Below are 22,145 nucleotides of genomic sequence, written 5' to 3' on the forward strand. Positions count from 1 at the left end.
TTATTCATCCAACAGCAATAGAATGAAAATACTAGGGCTGTCCAATGGAGTCTGGCGAAGCCTAAAACTTGAAGCAAATTGGGTCAATCCAAACAGAACCAGACCAGCCAATCCAGGGCTGTCAATATAGGTGATGGGGGGTAGGGAGGCAAGGTTAGAAGGCAGGAAGCCTCTACTGAGAGCAACCTGAGGCTCTTTGCAAGAGGGCTTTCAAACAGCCCTGTACTGAAATGTGGTTTAACCAACCTGTTCCAAACAGGGGGACATGCACACAGCCCAATTGAGCAGAACTAAACTCTCAGCTCACCAGCTGGTGTGTGGAGGGTTCAGTACTGCTCTCTGCTGTGTGGTTGGCTGGGGGAGAAGGAGGTGTATTATCTTCTTCCCTATCCCCTCTCCCAAACATACATTTAATTAGGGTTTTAAATGTAATTTGTTGTCTTTAATCAGGGTTTCATTTGACTGGAGGTGAGGGATTTCTGGGGATGGACTTTTACTTGAGGTCTTCTATACTTTTTATCTGTCATCTATGTTTCCAGTTGATACTTCGTTATGACACCTTGACTACCATCTGATGGAATAGCAGCATTTGCTCTTTTTTAATCATTCTGTTATTTCATCACCTGCTGAAAATGCTTTTGTTTTCACCAAGTATTTTTAGAGAATTAATTTGATTCAGTGTTGGTCACTTCTTCTCTATTTTATGGTTTTTTAGTTGTATGATATTCCAGCTATTTTATTGTACAGCAATTTGATGTTTATGAGTTGTCAGTTTATTTTAAAATCTTATAATGCAATACAGTCGTACCTTGGATCTCAAACACCTTGACTCGCGAACAAATCAGCTCCCGAACAATTGAACCCCGGCAGTGAATGTTCCGCTTTTTGAATGATTTCCGGAAGCTGAAATTCTGGCACAGTTTCCACAGCTTCCAATTGGATGCAGGAGCTTCCTACAGCCAATCAGAAGCCGTGCTTTGGTTTCCAAATGTTTTGGAAGTCAAACGGACTTCCGGAATGGATTCTGTTCGACTTCCAAGGTATGACTGTACAACTACAATAAATGCATAATATAAGATCAAGCTGTATGAATGTCTACAAAGCACTGAAAGTCCAGGTGACACGGTCAACTCCGCATACCTTATGTATCCTAAAGAAGGAAAGGAGATCCGCTAATGAATTAATGACCATCTCCCGTAGCTGTAAAGACATGAGGACGGCTACCGAAGCAAAATATTCTTCTATCAGTTGAGAAGAGTCAAAGTCATTCTGGGGAGCAAGATGCAGCCAGTTTTGCTTCTGTTCAATGAACAGTTCTGCACACGTTGGAATCCACCTGTAATGTGTAAGTTATCCTATCAGCATATGTCAAGATTGTTTTAAAACGATGAGTTGTAAAACAGCCTTCACCGACCTGCTGCCCTCCATATGTTTTGGGCTGCAGCTGATGGGAGACATAGTCCAAAATATTTGGAGGGCACAAGCTTGGTGGATGCTTCTTTCCCCACCAAGCTCCTCCATTTGGCCCACGACTCGGGCAAGTCACGCCCACATGCCCTAACCCTGATGTCAGATGGTCAGGTAAAGACAGAGCTTGGCCCAAAGGGGTTTGGGAAATCCCCTTGCAGAGCACTGGCCAAGTGCCCAATGAGCAGCTGGTTGTTGGGCACTTGAGAAGTGATGCAAACACTGTGTGGGGTGGGAAGAACGATTGGGTCTGTCAAGCCAAAAAAAGTTCCCCACCCTTGCTTGATTGCCAGTAGCATTAATTCATGCTGCTCAGGGCATTTTCTCTAAAGCCTCTGAAATGTGGTGGACTCCTGCAGGATTTACTATGACCAAAGACAGAAATGAATGGCTTTAAAAGCGAGGTTTTAGAACATCACACAGTTATTCTGTTCACACACATCTCTGTGAACTTAAGAAAAAGTGGGCGGAACAACAGAAGTTACTTTTATCTTTCTAACAGCAGGTTGCTTTGGGTCATTTCTATGAATAAAGCAATGTCATAATCATCATTCACATAAAGCAGAAGTGGGGAACTTCTGGCTCTCCAGCTGTTGCTGGACTCCAATCCAACTCCTATCAGCCCCTAGCCAGCATGGTCAACCATCAGGGATTTGGGGAGCTGTAGTGCAACACCAGCTAGAAAGTCACAGGTTTTCCAAAAGCACTCTGACCTGTTCTCAAGAATATCATGAGCTTCTTGACAATGTTTTCGGACCAAGTCTTCAAACTCGCTGGGCAGTAGTGGCAAATCACCCTCGATGATTTCCTGGGTACGAACAAACCTCAGGTTACAAAACCTAAGGGAGGGAAGGGAAAAAAATGCATGGCTGTGATGAACTTGACATAATGATGTGGAATAAGGATTAAATGCAGTCATACCTGCCCGGTCTACGGAACATAGGAAGCTACCTTATAACAAGTCAGTTCACTGGTCTGTTTAGCTCAGTACTGTCTACATTGACTGGGGGCAGCTCTCCAGCCCTACCTGGGACCTTCTCCAAGCAAGACTGTTGCTCTGCTAATGATCTACAGTCCCTCCTTTAGGGACACTGAAAGCTGCCTGATGCTAACTCAGACCACTGGTCCATCAAAATCAGTATTATCTACTATGGCTGCAAGCAGCTCTCCAGGGTTTCAGGCAGGTGTGTCTCCCAGCCATACCTGGAGATGTTGGAATTGAACCTGGGATACCTACTTCATGCAAAACAGATGCTCTGCCATTGAGCAACAGCCCTTGTACTGGAACCAAGCATAGCACTGAATGCAATTTCCTACTGTATACAGCACAAGGGGTCCTCTGGGATTGCTCCTGTAAGCCACCAGAAATATTTCTGGACTGATCTATACTCACAGCTGAGGAAAGGGCAGTTGGCTCCGTAGCCAATATTGTTCAGTAATATAAGGTGATTGTGAGCAAGAAGATACTGTACTCCACACAATCTCATCAATCTATGGCCAGTTAAGAGTTTGCATAGAAAGCAAATAGAAACTTATTACTTAAAAATAAGTTAGGGGATATTTATAAGCCAGGCGACTTACTCTGAGAACCAGAGGCGTTGCAAAGTAAGCATCATAGGATTCACTGTGAAGAGGTGACCTTCGTTCCAGCTTCTCACTTCTTGGTAGATTGTGTGCCATGGAACTGGTGCACGAATCACTCTTCGAGGAAAAGGCAATGGAATGTTGTATATAAAGAGTCTTTTCCTCTCCTCTGGATCCATCAAGATGTAATCAACTAGGGTAAAACCACACAAAGCATGGGAAGAAGGAGGAAACTCCGTTTGGATGCAGTTTGGAAGCAATGGTTAAGTGTATGCAGCACGTGCAGAAGGCACACTAGGCCATACAAAGAATCCTAGGAACTGTAGTTTTTAAAGGTGCTGAGAACTGTAGTTCTGATTATGCTAGAGACTCTGTGTCTAATAAATCAAATGTGATTACAGTTTGTTATTTTATACTCACACCCAAAAAGTGCCACCTAGGCAGCTTCCACAATCTACCTAAAGACAGGACCAGTCCTAGAAACCAGGTTGCAGAATTCCGGTGTTCAGCTTGCAGACCTCGTGACAATAAAAATTCAAGAATCACTGCCCATGCCAAACCACACTTTTCTCTTACCAATGTCTTTCATGAGCCAAATATGATAATCATTCTGAATCTCTTCGGTTAATTCTTTCAGTAACGTCTCCAGCATTGGGTTTGCGAGAAAATGACTTGGGATATGCTTTAAAATGCTATCCATCACTTCTTTGTTCTGTGGTGCCAGCATATCTTTCCGGATGCCTTTATGGATGTAGTAACAGTATCGCTAGAAAGTAAATACATATTATCAGGGGATGATTAGCTGCTTGTGCTTAAAATAGTGCCCCTTCAGAGTTTGTGCGACCCCACAAACCTCTGTGTGTGACAGAGCTCCTCAGACATGTCTGCTCTAGTCACTTGTAGAGTCCGACAGTGGCTGTCTGCGGAAGCGCTTCCAGCAAAGAAGTTCCTTAACGGAAACGCGTCTCCTGGACTCACGACGTGACAGCTTCCGGCGAAGCATAGGTCTCCCTGCAGTTGCTTCTGACACCTCCCCGCTATTTTCGCTCGAAGTGTCTCTCACCCCTTTCTCTCCCTTTCTGCTTCCTGCCTGGGCTGCTGCGTGTCTCTCAGCATTACTGAGATCCTCCTCCAGAGACCCCGCGCTCCCCCTGCTGGTCCCTGCTTTGGCTGTTGACTCTCTCCCAGTCTCTGGGAGCCCTATCACTTCCCTTTCCTCTGATGTCAGTTCCCTGACATCCACCTCCCCTCCAGGGCCCCCCTCTCCCCCGCCCCTACTCTCTCCTCTGGGCGGTGAGGAGCTGAAACCCCTAAAAGAATCCTCTTCATCTTCCGACGTCTCAAACATTTCCCTCCATCGGTCTTCGTTCCGACTCGCTGAATCCTCCTCCACCTCGGAATCAGCGAACCCCTCCAACTCTTCTTCTTCGTCGGTGGTTGCGAAGTATTCCCTCCGGAACCTCGCCACTGGCTGGGGTTTCCGAGGGAATCTTTGATGAAAAGTTTCAATCAAAACCTCGTCATCTACATCCTCTGCCCTGACCCAGGTGTTTTCCGACTCCGGCTCCCCTTCCCACATTACCAAATACTCTACTTGCTCTCCCCTCCACCTGGAATCGAGAATCTCCGCTACATGGTAGCTGTGTTCTTTTTCCTCCATAGCTGGTCCCCTATTGACCCTCCCCTCTCTGTCCCCTATATACGGTGACAGCAATGATCTGTGGAACACTGGGTGTAACTTCATGTGGTTAGGTAACCGGAGTCTGAAAGCCACTGGGTTGACCTGTTGCGTGACTTCAAATGGGCCCAGCCTTTTGGGTCTTAACTTCTTACACCCTCCTTTAAATGGTAACCCTTGGGTGGACAACCACACCTGGTCCCCCACCCTAATGCTTTCTCCTTCCCTTCTGGTTTTGTCTGCCTGCCTCTTATATTCCTCCTTCGCCCTGTTTAAATTAAGTTGGAGCTGGCGATGGATCGCTTCCATTTCTTCAACGAACTGTTCTGCGGCTGGAACGCTCCAGTTCTCCCCCTCCCCCCCTGGGAAGGCTCGGGGATGACACCCGTGATTGGCCAAAAAAGGGCTCATTCCCGTGGACACGTTCTCCGCATTGTTATAGGCAAATTCTGCCAACGCCAGCTTCTCCACCCAATCATTCTCTCTGTCATTCACATAACACCTCAAATATTGCTGGAGGACACCATTAGCTCTTTCCGCCTGCCCGTTGGTTTCTGGATGGCGGGCAGTGGAAAAATTCACCTCTACATGCAATAAGCTCATGAGCTTCCTCCAGAACCTGGAAGTAAATTGTTTCCCTCGGTCCGAAACCACCCTCAAGGGGGCACCATGCAATCTAAACACATTTTCCACAAACAATTTAGCGGTTTCTTCTGCTGTGACCGCATGTGAGCAGGCTATAAAGTGGGCCATCTTGGTTAACAGGTCTACCACAACCATAATGGCTGTCTTCCCTTTGGACCTGGGCAGATCAGTCATAAAATCTATTGCCACTGCCTCCCATGGTCTTTCCGGCGTGGGTAGTGGTTCTAATAAACCTGCCGGTGCCCGCCTCTCCCCCTTGGCTCGTTGACATCGGTCACACCCTCTCACATACTCCCGCACATCTTCCCTGACCTTGGGCCACCAGAATTCCCTGGTAACCAGCCACATGGTTTTGTGTTGCCCAAAATGCCCTGCTGTGGGGCTATCGTGCAGTTGCTTGAGTACCTTTTCCCTCAATTCTCCTTCAGGTACGTATAACGCTCCCTTGTAGTACAACGCCCCGTTTCTCTCCTCAAAACCCCCGGGTTTGTCTCCCTCCCTCCTGAGACCCCTGAGTTTGTCCTGGGCATATTCATCCTGCACCGTTCCCTCTATCAGTTCCCTTAGCCCCACCAATGCCGCCCCACACACCCAGCGATCCTCGGGAATGACATGGGTCTCTTCGGGTGCACCCTCTCCCTCCAAATATTCAGGTTTGCGTGAGAGAGCGTCCGCCCTAACGTTCTCCTGGCCTGGTACGTAACAAATCTCAAAGTTAAATTTGGAGAACTCCTGGGCCCATCTCAACTGCCGTTGGTTGAGCACTCGCGCAGTTCTCCAATACTCTAGATTCTTATGGTCCGTGCGCACTTGCACCTTCTGTTGTGCACCAATTAGTAGGTGCCTCCATCTCCGGAAGGCCTCATAAATCGCAAGAAGTTCCCGGTCGTACACCGTGTAGTTTCTCTCAGATTTGTTCAGCTTTCGCGAAAAGAAGGCACACGGTCGCCACTCGGACCCCTCCTTCCCCGGCTGCAGAAGAAGCACCGCCCCTATGGCTCTGTCAGAAGCGTCTGTTTCGACCCTCAGCTTTTTTTGTAAATCCACATGTAGAAGTTGTTCGTCAGAGGCGAAGGCCTTTTTCAGTTCCTCAAACGCTCGCTCCGCCTCCCCCGTCCAAACAAACTTCTTTTTGCTGCTGAGACAGTCCGTGATGGGCGCCGTCAGGTGAGCGAAGTTTCGGATGAACTTACGATAAAAGTTTCCAAACCCTAGGAACCTCTGCACATCCTTCTTAGTCTTGGGGGTTTTCCATTCCAGCACCGCTTGAACCTTGCCGGGGTCCATGGCCAACCCCTTGTCTGACAAGCGGTACCCCAGGAATTCCACCTCATTGGTATGAAACTGACACTTCTCCAGTTTCACCCACAGTCTGTTGGCTTGCAGCCTGCTCAACACTTCTCTGACGTCTCTCACATGTTGCTCCTCATTCTCCGAATACACCAACACGTCATCTAAGAAGGCCACGCAATTCTTGTAGAGCAAAGGCCCCAGTACATGATTCATAAAGGCTTGAAAACACGCGGAGCCTGCTTGTAATCCAAAAGGCATAACGAGATATTCAAATGCCCCCAAAGGGGTGAACATGGTGGTCTTCCATTCATCCCCTTTCCTTATACGTATCAGGTTGTACGCCCCCCTTAGGTCCAGCTTTGTAAAAATCTTTCCTTTTCGCACCCTGGTCAAAATATCATCAATCCTGGGCATAGGAAAAGCCACCGGCTCTGTCACTGCATTTAGGGCCCGAAAGTCACATACCAGTCTCGGCTTGTCCGTGTTCTTTTTATCCACAAAAAACACTGGGCTACCCCCCGCTGCCTTGGACTCTCTGATGAAGCCTCTCTTCAGGTTCTTGTCAATGAACGCTCGCAACTCCTGCATCTCCCTGTCTGACATGGCATACAACCTGCCTACAGGAAGCTGTGCTCCAGGGAGTAAATTGATCTGGCAATCAAAGGGCCTATGCGGGGGTAGTTGGTCAGCCTCCTTCTCGCTGAACACGTCGCTGAGATCAGCATACTGTGATGGCACCTTCCCCTTCTCCATCACTTCCGTCCCTGCTAGGGTGGCTTGGGCCCCTGCTGACTCCTTTTCCCCCCTGCAGTGTTCTAAGCAATGTGCGGAACCGAAAGAAACCACTCTTTGATGCCAGCCCACCAGCGGATCATGTAGGGCTAGCCAGCTCATTCCCAAAATAATGGGAGCGCCTCCCAAGGTGGCCACATTAAACGCTATCAGTTCTGTGTGCCTTGCCACCCTCATTATCATTGGGATGGTCTGCAAGCTGACGCCTCCTCCCAACAGTTCTCTGCCATCGATCGTGGTCACCTGCAGGGGGTTGCTTAAGGGGATAGTCTGTATCTGGTGTTCAGCAGCAAACTCCTTGCTCATGAAATTGCAGGAGCTGCCTGAGTCCAACAGCGCCTTTATTTTTAGGGGGTGTCCATTTTGCAACTCTAGCGACACTTCAATCACTAGAGCAGGTCGAGGAGCTTCTGGCACTGGCACTTGGGGAAGGGGCACTTTCACTGCTCTTTGGCCTGGCTGCAGTGCCCTGCTGGCAACCAGGCGTTGGCTTTTACCTGCTCCGTTTCTCCCTGCTCTTCCCCCTCAACAGTTCCCACCATCCCTTGCCATTCCTTCCTCTGGGGGCAGACTCTGGCAAAGTGGCCTGGCTGTTGGCAGAGATAGCATTTCCGGGGTCCCTTTCCCTCCTTCTTCGCCCCCTCACTGGGCTTTGAAAATGCGCGCGCGCGGGCTGTTCCGATTTCCATCGGCTCTGCCGGCGGGAAAGCTGGCTCAGGAATGTCTGGAATGCGTAACTCCTTCCAACGTTCCCCTCTCCCTTCCCGCCTCTCCAAGGCTCTTGCCTCCTGGCGCGCTCCAATGGTCAGCGCAGATTTGGTCAGCTGATCCATAGACACCGCCCTGGGGCTCCTGGCCAGCTCGTCTTTCACAGCTGAAGAAAGACCTTCTTCAAATAGCATCTGAATGGGTGCTGCCGCTAAATCCCACCCCAATCTGTGAATCAGCATGGTAAATTCAGTCCAGTACTCACGGACAGATCTGCTTCCCTGCTTGCAAGCCATTAGCTGTCTGCGCACTACCCCCTCCTCAATATCGCTGGAGAACATGATATCCATTGCGCGAAAGAATTTCATAGTGTCCTTCAGGATATCGTTGTGCGTTGCCATCAGGGGTCGAACCCAATCTCGCGCCCCCTTCTCAAGATGCCCAATTACGAAAGCAACTCGGGATTCCTCATCAGGGAACTCATCAAACTGCACATTCAGGGCATATTGCATTTCAGTCCTAAAGGCATGATAATCCTTGGGGTCCCCCCCAAACTTCTGCACTAATCCTGGTACCTTTCTGGGGAACTGAGTGGTTCTCCCCTTCTTGTCTGCATCTTGAGCCCTCCTCTCCTCGAGCCTCGCCGTCTGCAGCGCAAGTTGGACCTCCAATGCTCGGTATCTGTCTTCCAAGCTTGGACCAGCTCCACCCCCTGCGGCTCCGGCTCCTGCTGGGTCGCTCATGATGCCTTCTCCTGCACAGGCAGCGTACAGAGACTGTCGGACTGCTATCAGGGGATGATTAGCTGCTTGTGCTTAAAATCGTGCCCCTTCAGAGTTTGTGCGACCCCACAAACCTCTGTGTGTGACAGAGCTCCTCAGACATGTCTGCTCTAGTCACTTGTAGAGTCCGACAGTGGCTGTCTGCGGAAGCGCTTCCAGCAAAGAAGTTCCTTAACGGAAACGCGTCTCCTGGACTCACGACGTGACAGCTTCCGGCGAAGCATAGGTCTCCCTGCAGTTGCTTCTGACACCTCCCCGCTATTTTCGCTCGAAGTGTCTCTCACCCCTTTCTCTCCCTTTCTGCTTCCTGCCTGGGCTGCTGCGTGTCTCTCAGCATTACTGAGATCCTCCTCCAGAGACCCCGCGCTCCCCCTGCTGGTCCCTGCTTTGGCTGTTGACTCTCTCCCAGTCTCTGGGAGCCCTATCACTTCCCTTTCCTCCGATGTCAGTTCCCTGACACATATATATGTACAGATTTATTGCATTGAGTATAACAGGGGAAATAGGATCAGCAACATCTGGAGGGCCAAAGGTTCTGCACACCTGCACACCACTTAGGCTGGCTTCTGGCTCTCTCTGACCAGAGAGGCTGAAAAGGCTTCTTGTTTGGCATGAAACTTTCCCTGGGTAACGGTAGATATTCCTGGTGTCTTTCTTCTGCTTCACTGTAACTCCTGGCTTGGCTTCTGTCCCAACCTGATGACTGCCCAACATCTCAGCCCTGAGTATCTCCTGCCTACTGTTTGCTTATCATATTGCCCCCAATCTTCTGTTATAACCAGAAACCTGCAGAGTTTTAATTCAGGTTTAGTTCCTGTTCAGGTTCACATTGGTTCATTTTGCTTCAAAGAAGGAAGTACAGTGGTACCTCGGGTTAAGTACTTAATTCGTTCCGGAGGTCCGTTCTTAACCTGAAACTGTTCTTAACCTGAAGCACCACTTTAGCTAATGGGGCCTCCCGCTGCCGCCGTGACACTGGAGCACAATTTCTGTTCTTATCCTGAAGCAAAGTTCTTAACCCGAGGTACTATTTCTGGGTTAGTGGAGTCTGTAACCTGAAGCGTATGTAACCTGAAGCGTATGTAACCCAAGGTACCACTGTAAATAAAAAGCTGCAGATAAAAGCAGGATGAATTCTGGATAAACTAGTCATCTGGAGGGGACCTGTGTTTCCCTGTGTTTCAGGAAACAGCTCACTTACCTGCAGATCACTCTCTGTGGGTAGAGTTTTTCCTTTACTTATTTCCTCCTCATGCCTGAGCATCACAACAAGCTGCTCTTCTGGAGTTAGAGGCTGGTTGTCAGAATAACAGATAACTCCTGTTTCAGATTTCTGCCTATCCGGTGTCAGTAGCAAATCAAAACTGTGTGCGTCCTCTGTTGCCATCACCCTGGAATTAAAAGCCACCAGCTGAGTTGGCTAAGTAACCAGAAATGACATTTTGGACAACACCAATCCCTACTATACATTTAGCATCACCAAATGTTCAATATGTCTCAAGCTTTCTTCTAGTCCCCTTAGCCTGGCCTCCCCTTAGCCTGGTGCCCTCCGGGTGCTTTGAACTACTACTCCCATCAGCCCCAGCTAGTTTGGCCAATACTCAGGGATGATAGAAGTTGTAGTCCAAAACAGCTGGAGGACACCAGAGGCAGATGACCAAGAGCATATCGTTAGGGAAACAGATTCAGCTAGAACAAATTCTAAATAGATAGAAATACTTGTATGTTATTTATGTATTTAATCTCAAGTTGGCATATACAGAGCTTTTCTACATAGACTCTATCAGCAAAATTCACTCAACAGAAACTCTCATGTTGCACAACTTTTGTGCAAAATGCAATAAAAAAGTAACATAATACATCAGGAAAATGAGAAGGGCGGGGAGATGTATTTAAGCTTTCCTTTCTGCTCACATTATTTTATTTAATGGAAAAAAGGAACTCCTATAAAAACTGAAATTAAGATTTACAACCAGGCAAACTAAAATATTAAATGGTTAAAGGATTAAGTGGGTTTGGAATTTGGATATTCAAAGACACAGAATAGTGACAGAGTACATGTTCTGCATGCAAAGGATACCATTGCTCTCAAGTTTATAAGTTTATTGTTCTAGCCAAAGGCAGTGACAAACTTACTTTAGACAATAGTATGAATAATATAATACAGAACAAACATCCATAAAATTAAAAAAGGCTTTGCCAAGTTCCTGAGCATTAAAACACAATTTCCATTGTGAACCTCTGACAGCTCCAATTCTAGTATTTTTTTTTCTTTTAAAAATCCAATTTTTAATTGGATAATGTAGGAGAGAGAAGTTACCAGAGACACCAACAAACTCAAATCCAGCTTGATTTCAGATTAAACCACCAAATCACCACAACAATGTACAGCAATTTTATCTAACTCATTTTCCCTTATTTTTTTTTTGCAGTCAGTGCATAGAGGTGACCTCTTGCATCTCTATCTAAGGAACAGTTAAAGAGATAATGAGTTATGTCTTCCACCTATCCACAAAGGATATCAGGTTAACTGCATGGCTGGGGGGAAATTCTGTTTGAAATTCTGGATAGCCAGTATTACTACTACTACTACTACTACTACTACTAATAATAATAATAATAATAATAAACTGCCCTTCATCAAAAGATACAAATAAATAGTTAAAACAAAAACAACAAAACAATAACTTCCTCCCCTTCTACAAACACATTTAAAAGACTGAAGAATATTAATCAGCCATGATCATGGGCAGGGAGAATTTCACAGCACAAGGGCCATATTCCCTTCTGTGCAACCTTCTGGGGGCCACATGCCAGTGGTGGGTGAGACTAGAGGCAAAAGTGGATGGAACAAGAAATATAAGTTGGCAAGTATCCTTACAGACTCATGCGCCCCTCTCTATCCTCCATCCAGAAAGAGACATTGAGTTCAAGGATGCATTCCAGGAAGGCAAATAACATTCATGCAAAGCAGAGCTAGTGAGGGGGTATGGCCTGGGAAGAAAGGGTGTGGCTTGGAGGAGGTATGACCTGGAGGGAGTCCCAAGGGCCATAGAGTCCAGGAAGGCTCCCAAGCCTGAGGCTCCCTATCCCTATCATACAGGTATTGGATTAAAGGGCAGTGGAAGGACACTGCAGCACATAAGACGGAAACACTGAATTGCTGCGTGGCTGTGAAAAGCACGGAGAAGCCAACATTAGAGTCTCGTATGACAGCAGTTGGAAAATGGCCCCAAACAGCTCAAATATAAAACATTATCTTGCCACTTTCCCCAGATTAAATTAGACCTAAGCAACAACCAACCAGCAAGTAATGAAGACATAATTACTGCTTGGAACTTGCAAGTCTTAATGATAGCCTTTGATGTATTTCAAAAGTGAACACTTTGATAGACTGAATGCTAATATTGTAAGCAAGTGCCCAAACATGGATGTGTGCAGCTATCTGCTGCTGCCTGTGTGCATAAATCTGTGTGCTTGAAAATAATTTAAAAGCTAGCAAACAAAAGAGCCCATAAGGAACAATAGAGGGGAGAATGATTTTCCCTGTTTTCAAATGTAGTCTTATGGGGCCTGAACAAAACCTGTATAAGGTCTATGGGTAATAATTAACTACATTTTTCTCAGAGCAGACCCACTGAAATTAATGAACATGGCTAGATTTGGCCCATTAATTTTAATGAGTGCACTTTAAGAAAACTTAGTTGAATACTACCCTGTGCAACCTACAAATCCAGATCTTTTGCTGTGCGGGAGGTCTCTATCACAATCTCTACTCTACATTTAGCTCTGTGCTGGAAATATTCTGTCCTGTGGAGAGCCCTTTGCTCCCCATTTGTTAGATTTGTTCTGAGATGCTAGACCAGCCAGCGGGCTGGTCAAGATCTGAGCACTTTAGGAGGAACCATTATATCGATAAAGGACATTTGAAGCACATTATCGATGTCAAAGAATTTGGGGCACTGTAGTTGGTTAAGGGTTGCTGGAAATTGTTGCTCTGAGGGGTAAACTGGAGTGCCCAGAATTCTCTGAGGGAAAGAATGTGCTTTTAATGTGCATTAAAGTTGCAGTGTCTATGCAGTCCGGAATTATTTTCTTCCCTTGCTCCTCGGTTTTTCATTGCTGTGTGCTCTTAGCTGCCTGAGATAAAGAGCTACTTTCTGGTATGTGTTACCTGGGTGAGAGAAGGAACTGGAAGAAATATGTGAACATCACACATGAGCCAAGTTAACCCATCATGAGAACACCAAGTTTTCTGGCTTATCATGGTATACTGGGAGCAAGCACCATGCACACATACTGCTCAGTTGTTCTGATGATCCTCTTCCCCAGTGTGAATGGCAGAAACAATCCAGGAAGTCAGCCTGGCAAAGTCATTTTGCTGCCAAACAAAGAGGATCCTCCCCCAGCCTCCCCTCAGTGGTGGGTTTGGGGTCTCAAATTTCAACAGTGCTCTGTGCAGTGCTAATGTTTGGCACATGCCTCCGTCCCCCGTTTTTCACCTTCCATTCTACATCATAGTTGCGGTGCCTCTAAGGCTCTGCACCCAGTGCAACCGAACTGGCATAGCTGTCAACATTCAGATTTGAAAATAAGGGATCAGCAACCTCACCTGTCCTGGGGACAGTCTACGGGATATCTAACAATCCGGGATAACAGCGGGAAGCAGCGGGAAACGGTGCTGGAATAAGGGAATGTCCCGCAAAAAAGGGATGGTTGACAGCTATGCTCACTGGCAGCTGAATCTTCATTCAGTACTAGTGATAAGATCATCTCTTTCCCTGTACCTGGAAAGCATCAGGGTAGCTTAAGGCAAGGAGTCGCTTGAAAGCTTATGGAACAACAATTATCACCCAGGTCCCTAAGTATCCGTCAGATAAATGCACAGCTTATAAACTATACAATACCTGTCATAGTCATCAGCAACATTTCCTGATGAAAGTTTTTTCTTCTTCTCAGAGGGAGCAAATTCTTTTGGAGCTGTATGACTTGGTCAAGGGGGAAAAAACACTAGTCAAAACAGGAAAAGACTAGGCCAGATTTGGGGACTCTTGAGCTTTGCAAATTCTACCTGATCTGCACCTCCCAAACTTATGTGTTGATTTGAACTGAATTTACCAGCTTTTGTACTTCCTTTTGTACTTACATTGCAGCAAATGCTAGAACAGTTCAAAAGACATAAAATTTTAGTCTGCTAATTTTAATGTGGCTTTTTAAGAATTGCTTAGTGGGGAACAGAACAGACATATGTACATAAGGAAAAGGGAACCAAACTGGAAATATACAAAACAGAGCCAAAATATGCACTTGTCTGTTTATTAAACACAGGACTATCCATTTGCTTTTAAAGCAGGCTGGTGAGTCTGTTTTTTATAACAGAAGAGGCACATAGGGGAGTGAAGCAAACTCATATGCTCCCCTTCCTAACCTTGTTCCGATACCAGCCTAGTAGTGGCTGGTACCCCTTGGGATTGGTAGGGTGGAAGGCAAGGAGGCCACCAGTAGGTGGTGTCAGAGCTGATATCAGGTAGAGCCATTCCCTAGATCAGTTTTAAGTAACAAGGCAGGCAGGTGGAGGGGGGGGGAGGCTGAGAGTAGACTGAGGCTGGTGGAGAAGTGCCCCATTCACCCTAATGGACAAGCATCCACTAAAATGAGACAGGTGTTTGTGTGCTAAAAGCAGCTAAAGATGGTCAGCAGGTTTCACGGCACACAGAAAGGTACTACTTGCTCAGCAGGGAAATACAGGAGCTTCTATTATACCTTCAATTCCTCAGACCACTAGGAAATAGCAGCTGGGGGTGGTGCAATTTAGGTGAAGAAAATGGCATAGAGGAAAGGGGTAAAAAGCCTCAATCACTGGAACTTTCCAGATCAAATGCAAGTAGCCCTTGCTGTCATTCACTTCTTCCTCTCACTGGACAGATAGCGCAGATGCATTTAGTGTTTTTATTTTTAAAATAATGGGGGAAATAAGCATGAGACTCCCAGCATAACAAGCTGTTTGGCTGACAGCAATCTCCAAATTACTTTCATGTCAAAGAATGTTTGCAGACCTTGCAATTGCTAGAAGAGAGTCACAGAATATCAGCAGTCATTGGTAAGAGAAGGAAGATGTCCCTTTTATTTCTGTTACCCACCACACCACCCAGGCCCATCAGTACCCAGCACCCTTGGACACCTGCCTGGATCGTAACAGGGCATAAACCAGCCTGGGCTCTCTGACTCAAAAGTCTGAGCTTAGACATAGATTTCTCCCTCATGGCACCCCAATAGCTGGGTGTGCAAAGCACTGCTAGCACCAGTGCTGTAGTGGAACAGCAACACAGCAGAGTGCAGTGCCCAGTGGCCACACTTTTTTTCCAAAGCAGGAGTAGTGATGCCATCTACTGTGGTAGAGTTTTGCTACATACACACCATACATTTAAAGTGTATTTAAAGCACATTATCCACCCCAAATCATCCTGGGAACAGTAGCTTAAGAGTGCTGGGAGCTGTAGCTCTGTGAGGGGTAAACTACAGTTCCCAGAATTCTTTGAGAGGGGGATATGGTTTAAATACAGTATATGGTCCATAGGCAGCCTTTGGCAGTGTTTGTGGAATGCTCTTCGCAGAGAAGCTTGCCTGGCACCCTCATTACATATCATTAGGCACCAGGCAAAAATGTTTCTCTTCAATCAGGTGTTCAGCTGATTAACGTTCTATGGGTTTTTAAATGTGTTTGTGGGAGGGAGGTTGTCAGTTTTTGTATGTATTTTGGATTTTCATTTTATATTTTTCTGTTGTGAACCACCCCGAGATTTTCAGATGAAGGGTGATATACAAATTTAATAAATAATAATAATAATAATAGTAAGCTTGAGGGAAAAACAAACGCTGGGCCAACACATACAGAGCTTGCCAGACAAAAAGACAGGAAGATAAACATGCATTTGACAAGAGACACAAGCCTGTTTTCAAACACATAGGATACGTGGAGAATGTCTTGTGGTCCCAGTTGGCTTTCTTGCCTTTAAAGGTGAAACTATCTTACGCAGATCTTTCATCTTCAAGTTCTGTGCAGTGAGGGTGTAATTATTGGCAATGGAGTTGCTGGGGCTCCGGAAATGACGCTGCTCTTTAAAGGGAGCTGCCAAAGTCCAGGATGCTCTTTGCATCAGAGAAGGGTAAAAGCTGCTATTTTGGATCATCTGAAATGGAGTGGGATGGGGAGAAAAAATAACAGTTTATATTCTGTTGCGCTAGCCAGCAATTTCTTTAACTGATATAAGGTAATGACAGTGGAGGCTGGTGCCCATTGGGACTGGGTAGGGCAGAGTCGGGAAGGGGGTACCATATCAAATGGCTGCTTGAGCTAGAGTCAACGGTAGATGAAGCCAACTATTTCTGGTTTTGCCCCTATTATCTTCCCTGCTGAATTGTACAAGAGCACCACTGAGACAATGAGACTGACAATCAGTGCTACTCGCTGGACTAGTTGTAAATAAAAAGGTAGGCAGGTACAGGGACGGACTTCGGTAATATGGCAACCTGAGCAAGGACAAAATTTGGTGCCCCCTATTGTGGTTATTAATATTGCACATTCAGAAGCAATAGAATGAATAAAAACTGAAATAAAAATTGTCCAGTCCAAAAATATGGTTCAAAAGCTTTACTAACAGAAATTGCTTCAAAACAAACATGAAACAAATAATGTTACATCCAGATAATCACATAATATCATGTGCTGATTCCTGCACAGGTAGAACATCTTAGAAATATAAAATAACTTCATTCAGAGCTGAAATCAAAGCTTTGTCTCTCCAACACAATCTCTATTAACTTGAGGCTGTGTTCCTAGAGAGAACCATTTGCACATCCTTTCTTCTCTAGTGCCTCAGAACAAACACCTAACTCACACACCCAAAATGGACACATGAATATCTCATGTGATCCAACTTAAACACCTTGTGGGAGCTAGCAGAGATACATTCTCAGTTAATCAGCACCTGTCAAGCTCTCTGAGAGCTTTTGTTTTAGCTCAATGGAACTTTCCAAACCATGCTATGTTTTTAGCAGTACACATACAGACATATACAGAGTTATTTTCCATTTCAATGCACAGTTAAACAATTATACTTAACACCCCCTAAATATTTCTTATTTTCACAATAATTCCTTTTGGTACAGTTCCTTTAATAGATGTAACCCAGTGGGCAGTATAAGAAATATACATACCTGATACAGTTCAGAGGGGTCTTCTGCAGCCAAACCTGGCAAAGGTGGCAACTCTGGTATTTGTTTGGCATGGCTCATATTATAGATGGAATCATTCTGTTCCTAGGAATCATTAAAAAGTAAAAAAAGTAATGTGTTAAGAAAGCCTATAGGACTAGACAGATATACAAAGCCCATCTAGATACAGTGGTAGATGGGGACCATTGGGATTTATAAGCAGAAGGCAGGGAAGCCAACAGTAAGTAGGTGAAACCAGGGCTAATGATAGGCTCAGCAAGACCCAATGACAGAGCCAACAAATTCTAGTTTTGCCCTCCATCCTCCTCCTTCCCGAGTTCTACAGGGGGCAATGCTGAGACTAAAGAGGGGGGAGCCAACAGTCAGGACTACTCTTTTGGAAATGGAGTGGGGTGGAGAAGGAAAATAGCAGTTGTGCTAGCCGGTAATTTCCTTGACTGAAATAAGTGGAGGTTGGTGGCCATTGAAGTTGGTAGAGCAGAAGTCATAGAAGTCAAATGTAGGAGGCTGGTTGAGCTACAGCCAATGATAGATAGAGCCAACTAATTCTGGTTTTGTCTCTATTCTCCTCCCTTCTGAATTCTACAAGAGCAACACTGAGATGAAGGGCAAAGAGGCTGACAGTGAGAGCCACCTTCTGGAGTGATTTTAAGAAAAAAGGCAGGCAGGTGGAAGCTAGCTGAGGGCAGATGGAGGTTGGCTGGGCAATGCCCCATTTGCCCTAATGGACCAGTCTCCACTGTCCAGATGCAGGCATAAGCCTTTTTTGCACTGCTGCCTAGGAGTTGTGTATGACACATCAGTATCAAAACACCTGTGAAATCCTGAATTATGTATATATCATAATTGAACGGTGGACATAATTAAACACAAAAGACAAGCGGGGCTCTGCTAGGAGCGCAATGGAAGGCCGACAATACCATCTCTCCAGCTCACACGAGGTAATTAAGAGGCTGAGATGGGAGTAATCAACCTCCCAGGGCTTTTCCCGGTGGAAGGGAAGATGCAGTCTCATCCGCGGCTGCCCACAAACCACCCCCGAGTTCGAAAAGAAGGGGGGGGCACTGGATGGAAAGCCCTCGAGCGAGCTCGGGTCTCCTGGATGCTGTCTATATGAGCACTCCAAGTTCCATTTCTTAAGATAAAAGATTGGATATAAGATTTATGGACATGCTTTGAGCGAAGAAAGGGTATTTTATCTGCTAATTAAGCCAGCCACTGAGATGCCAAGAGTGACGGATTGGAAGAAAGATAACATCAAAGAATAACATCTAAGCCGGTATGTTGAAACGGAACGTAAAGGAGGGAGGATAAAACTTTTTCTTTTCCTGCTACGATACTACCTAACAACTGCCCCCCCCCCGAAGATCCGTCTATACTACTTATAGCAAGTGAGATCAGAAAATATAAACTGTGTGGAAATAATAATATTAATTAAAGCCTTTGTTTTTCGAAATATTTGGAAGAAGATAAAAGACTCTCTTGTGACGCACTATTTAATCGGGATCCGCCATTATGAGACAGACTGTGTTGCAGAGATTAATAGTCATAGGAGGAGGTGAGCCCTTACTTTGTTATTACAGTGGTGCCCCGCAAGACGAATGCCTCGCAAGACGGAAAACTCGCTAGACGAAAGAGTTTTCCGTTTTGGAGGTGCTTCACAAAACAAATCTCCTATGGGCTTGCTTCGCAAGACGAAAATGTCTTGCGAGTTCCTGCGGGGTTTTTTCCCTCCCCCCCTTTTTCTAAGCCGCTAAGCCGCTTATCAGCTGATCCGATAAACCGATAAGCCGCTAAAAGCCGCTAATAGCGCTAATCCGCTAATCCATCAATGGGCTTGCTTCGCAAGACAAAAAAACCGCTGGACGAAGAGAATCACAGAACGGATTCTTTTCGTCTTGCGAGGCACCACTGTATATCTATATCTCAATGTCGATTTGGCAAACCTCCTCTGGAAAGACTAATGTTTGGAGCAACCTGTCTGAGAAAATTAATGAGCAAACACCTAGATTCTATTTCATCAGAACTGAGAAAAGATGGCGTCTGCCACCCGAGAAGGACTTTTGGATGGATTCGGCATAAATACCAGCGTGTGAAGATATACTGCAAATAAAAGATTTTCCAGCTGCAAAAAAAATAATAATAGGGAGAGTCATACAAAGTTCACACAGAAGCATAATATTGCTCATTTCAGCTCACCTGTGGAAACAACTCAGAGGCTATGAAAGAAGAAGGATAATAACAAGAAGATTTAAAGAAGGGACTAGTGGACACTTAAAGCAGTAGAAATATGAGGTGATTGGACCCCACTGAACTTGAAGCATGGGAACCCCCAACAAAAAATTATAATTTGGCAAAATATTTGGACTTTATGATATGTATTTGAATAATTTGGAATATTTAATGTGATTTGATTGGATTGTTAAAATGGAAAACTTAATAAAAATTATTATTTAAAAAAAACAACACAAAAGACAAGCTGCTTGTGGTGCTCATATTTTTCAATTTGAACAGTACTAATTGGTATTCTAAAAAAGCTCTGTGTACGATTGTCGTCTTCTTCACACATACTCAGGTAAAATTCTTACCAAGGTTATAAACAACCATCCCGGCTCTATCACTTCAGACTGCAGAAGTGGGCTCTTATAATTGAATGTTTATTCACACATTTGTAAAAAGGAAGCTCTTTGCATGGGAGGGGGGGATGACTCCTGAGGGATCAGACCAAAGGCCCATCTTCCTGGAAGCTCTCAAGCTGGGCATGAATGCAACTGCCTTCCTTAGCTGCTTTTCTGTAGCAACTGACATTTCAAGATACACTGCCTCTGATGAAGCTTCCTTAGAATATAGAGGTTCTGTTTAATTATTACAGCCACTGACAGTTCTCCATAAACTTGTCTAATCCCATTTTAAATCCATCTAATCAGCAGCCATCCACACATCCTGGGGCTGTTAATTATCCACAAATTAATTATGTGCTCTGTGAAGAAGTATTTTCTTCTTTCCTGTGTTGATTCTACTGCTCATCAAATTTACCAAGTCACCACAAGTTCAATATGACGGGAGCCCTGTTTAGGGAAGCTTTTAATATCTGAAGGATTTTAATATTTTGTTGGAAGCTGCCCAGAGTGGCTGAGGAAACCAGCCAGATGGGTGGGGTATAAACAATAAAGTATTATTATTATTATTTGGGGACTACAGTTCCCATCAGTCCAATGGCCATGCTGGCTGCAGCTGATCATAGTTCCAAGCATCTGGAGGTTGGGAAAAGATACAACAAGAAACCAATGTGATTTATATATTCCATCTTTCATCCATCATGGAACTCAAGGAAGGTTACATTTAAGAAATTTATTCATTCAGTTTCTAAACCACTACCAGCTGTGCTACCAGTTCACTTTACAGCACCAACATCACAATGATAAAAACACTAAAAAGCAACCCAAAAATATAAAACCAGCTTAAAGAGAAACCATATGAATGGATGGTCTGAAATCCAAGAAGGCAGCAGCATCACGTTCATTCAGACCACTCCCTGGGTCCATGCCCTGATGTGATAGTTTCCAGTGGGGAGGACTATTATTACTACTTTTATTATGGATGTGCATGTGATCATCTGAGATCCCACTGGAAATCTAAAACAGTGCAATCCATATGCACATGGAAAACTGTCTTATATTTTGCCCAGTACTGTCTACCCTTAGGAAGAACTTCTTGACAGTATACAACCTGCCCAGAAGTGGAGTACACTGCCTAGCAAGGGGTGGACTCTCCTTCATTAGGTAGAGTCTGGATGGCTACCTCCATTAGCAATGGTTGGGCTAGATGGCCACTGAGGTTCCTTCCACCTCTGTGATTCTAGGATTGGCAGCAGCATTCCAGGGTCTCAGGAAGAGAAAGGTCTTTTACCAACCTCTGGTACCCAACACTTAGTTCCTCTTGCTTCAGTCCCATGCTTTCATTTAAAAGCTAGACAAGCCAAAGTGTTTAAGCAGGAGCTAATCAATATGGAGAGACAGATGCTACTAAAAACTAATCCTTTTGAAGCTGTTTCTTCCAGACATGTACACTGGTTAAGCCTATTCCCTAAACTAACACTTTCCAGCTTATTACACCTGACAGCAGCATACTTCGCAAAAGGAGGGAACTCTCATCAATATTTAATCCCACAAAGCATCTGAATTCCGAATTCAGTAGCAAGAATAATTAAGTACTCCTAACAAGAAAAGGACGTCCTTCACACAAGATTTTCAAATCTCTTTCAGTTTACTGTCTTCATCCCAAGGTCCAACACAGTCAAATCACATACACTTACCCTTGTAATCTTGGCAGCTTCTCCTGGATTCATTATGAACGTGTATTTGGCTCCAGCTGCTTTTGGATTGCTTCAAAAGTACTTGTGAGATGTGTATCTTTCCTACAATAAATTATTAGCTAACACTTTTCTCTAAGCACCTAGAAACACAGAGATTAGGGAATTGTTTCAGGATTCATATTCGATTCAAAAACCTATGGGGCTGTTATTCTAAGGATATTTTCCCAACATCCTTTCAAGCCATCAGCTGGAAATAAATGAGTCTTCCATCTTTGTTCTATCTTTATTCCATCTTTGTTCTATCTCCCCCCCCCCCGCACCTTTTGTGAAATAGTTGGAAACAGGGCAAGTTCACACACTTTTAGAGAAGGGAGCTGGACATTCATGCAATCCCAGAGTGATTATGAGAAAGCAAAGTGGACCCTGGCCTGTTCTGTTCTGCCCTTCCCAACACCCTTACTGAGTGCATATTAAGGGATTAAGGAATGGGGAGCGGGTATACTTCTACCTGTTGCTGCCCTAGTTACCTGCCTCTGTGCCTGGTGGCTGCTTGAATGTCAAAAAGAACTTCTATAACACTTTCACTTCTCAGTCTGGGTAGCCAAGGTGACAGCATTATTGTCACTAGGCAACGTAGAATGACTCC

The 22,145-nt window shown here is 45.1% G+C and overlaps 1 protein-coding gene across 7 annotated transcripts in view; it reads right to left on the reverse strand.

The window, feature by feature from the left end:
• DNAH3 (dynein axonemal heavy chain 3) overlaps window positions 1-22,145 on the reverse strand; it is an 89,384-nt gene that overhangs the window by 65,348 nt on the left and 1,891 nt on the right. For 3 of the 7 annotated variants that reach the window (XM_082200001.1, XM_082200000.1, XM_082199999.1), the window contains exons 2-10: window positions 21,500-21,639; window positions 17,167-17,268; window positions 15,923-16,139; window positions 13,857-13,929; window positions 10,151-10,340; window positions 3,628-3,817; window positions 3,049-3,244; window positions 2,181-2,306; window positions 1,141-1,336 (exon numbers count right to left, since the gene is read on the reverse strand). In XM_082200001.1, the coding sequence (XP_082056127.1) occupies window positions 1,141-1,336; window positions 2,181-2,306; window positions 3,049-3,244; window positions 3,628-3,817; window positions 10,151-10,340; window positions 13,857-13,929; window positions 15,923-16,139; window positions 17,167-17,268; window positions 21,500-21,532 (1,323 nt within the window). In that variant the 5' untranslated portion in view covers window positions 21,533-21,639. The other 4 variants (XM_082200005.1, XM_082200004.1, XM_082200002.1 and 1 more) reach the window with 3 other exon arrangements.

Source organism: Podarcis vaucheri, assembly GCF_965113315.1.
Source record: "Podarcis vaucheri genome assembly, chromosome: 14".
NCBI lineage: Eukaryota > Metazoa > Chordata > Lepidosauria > Squamata > Lacertidae > Podarcis > Podarcis vaucheri.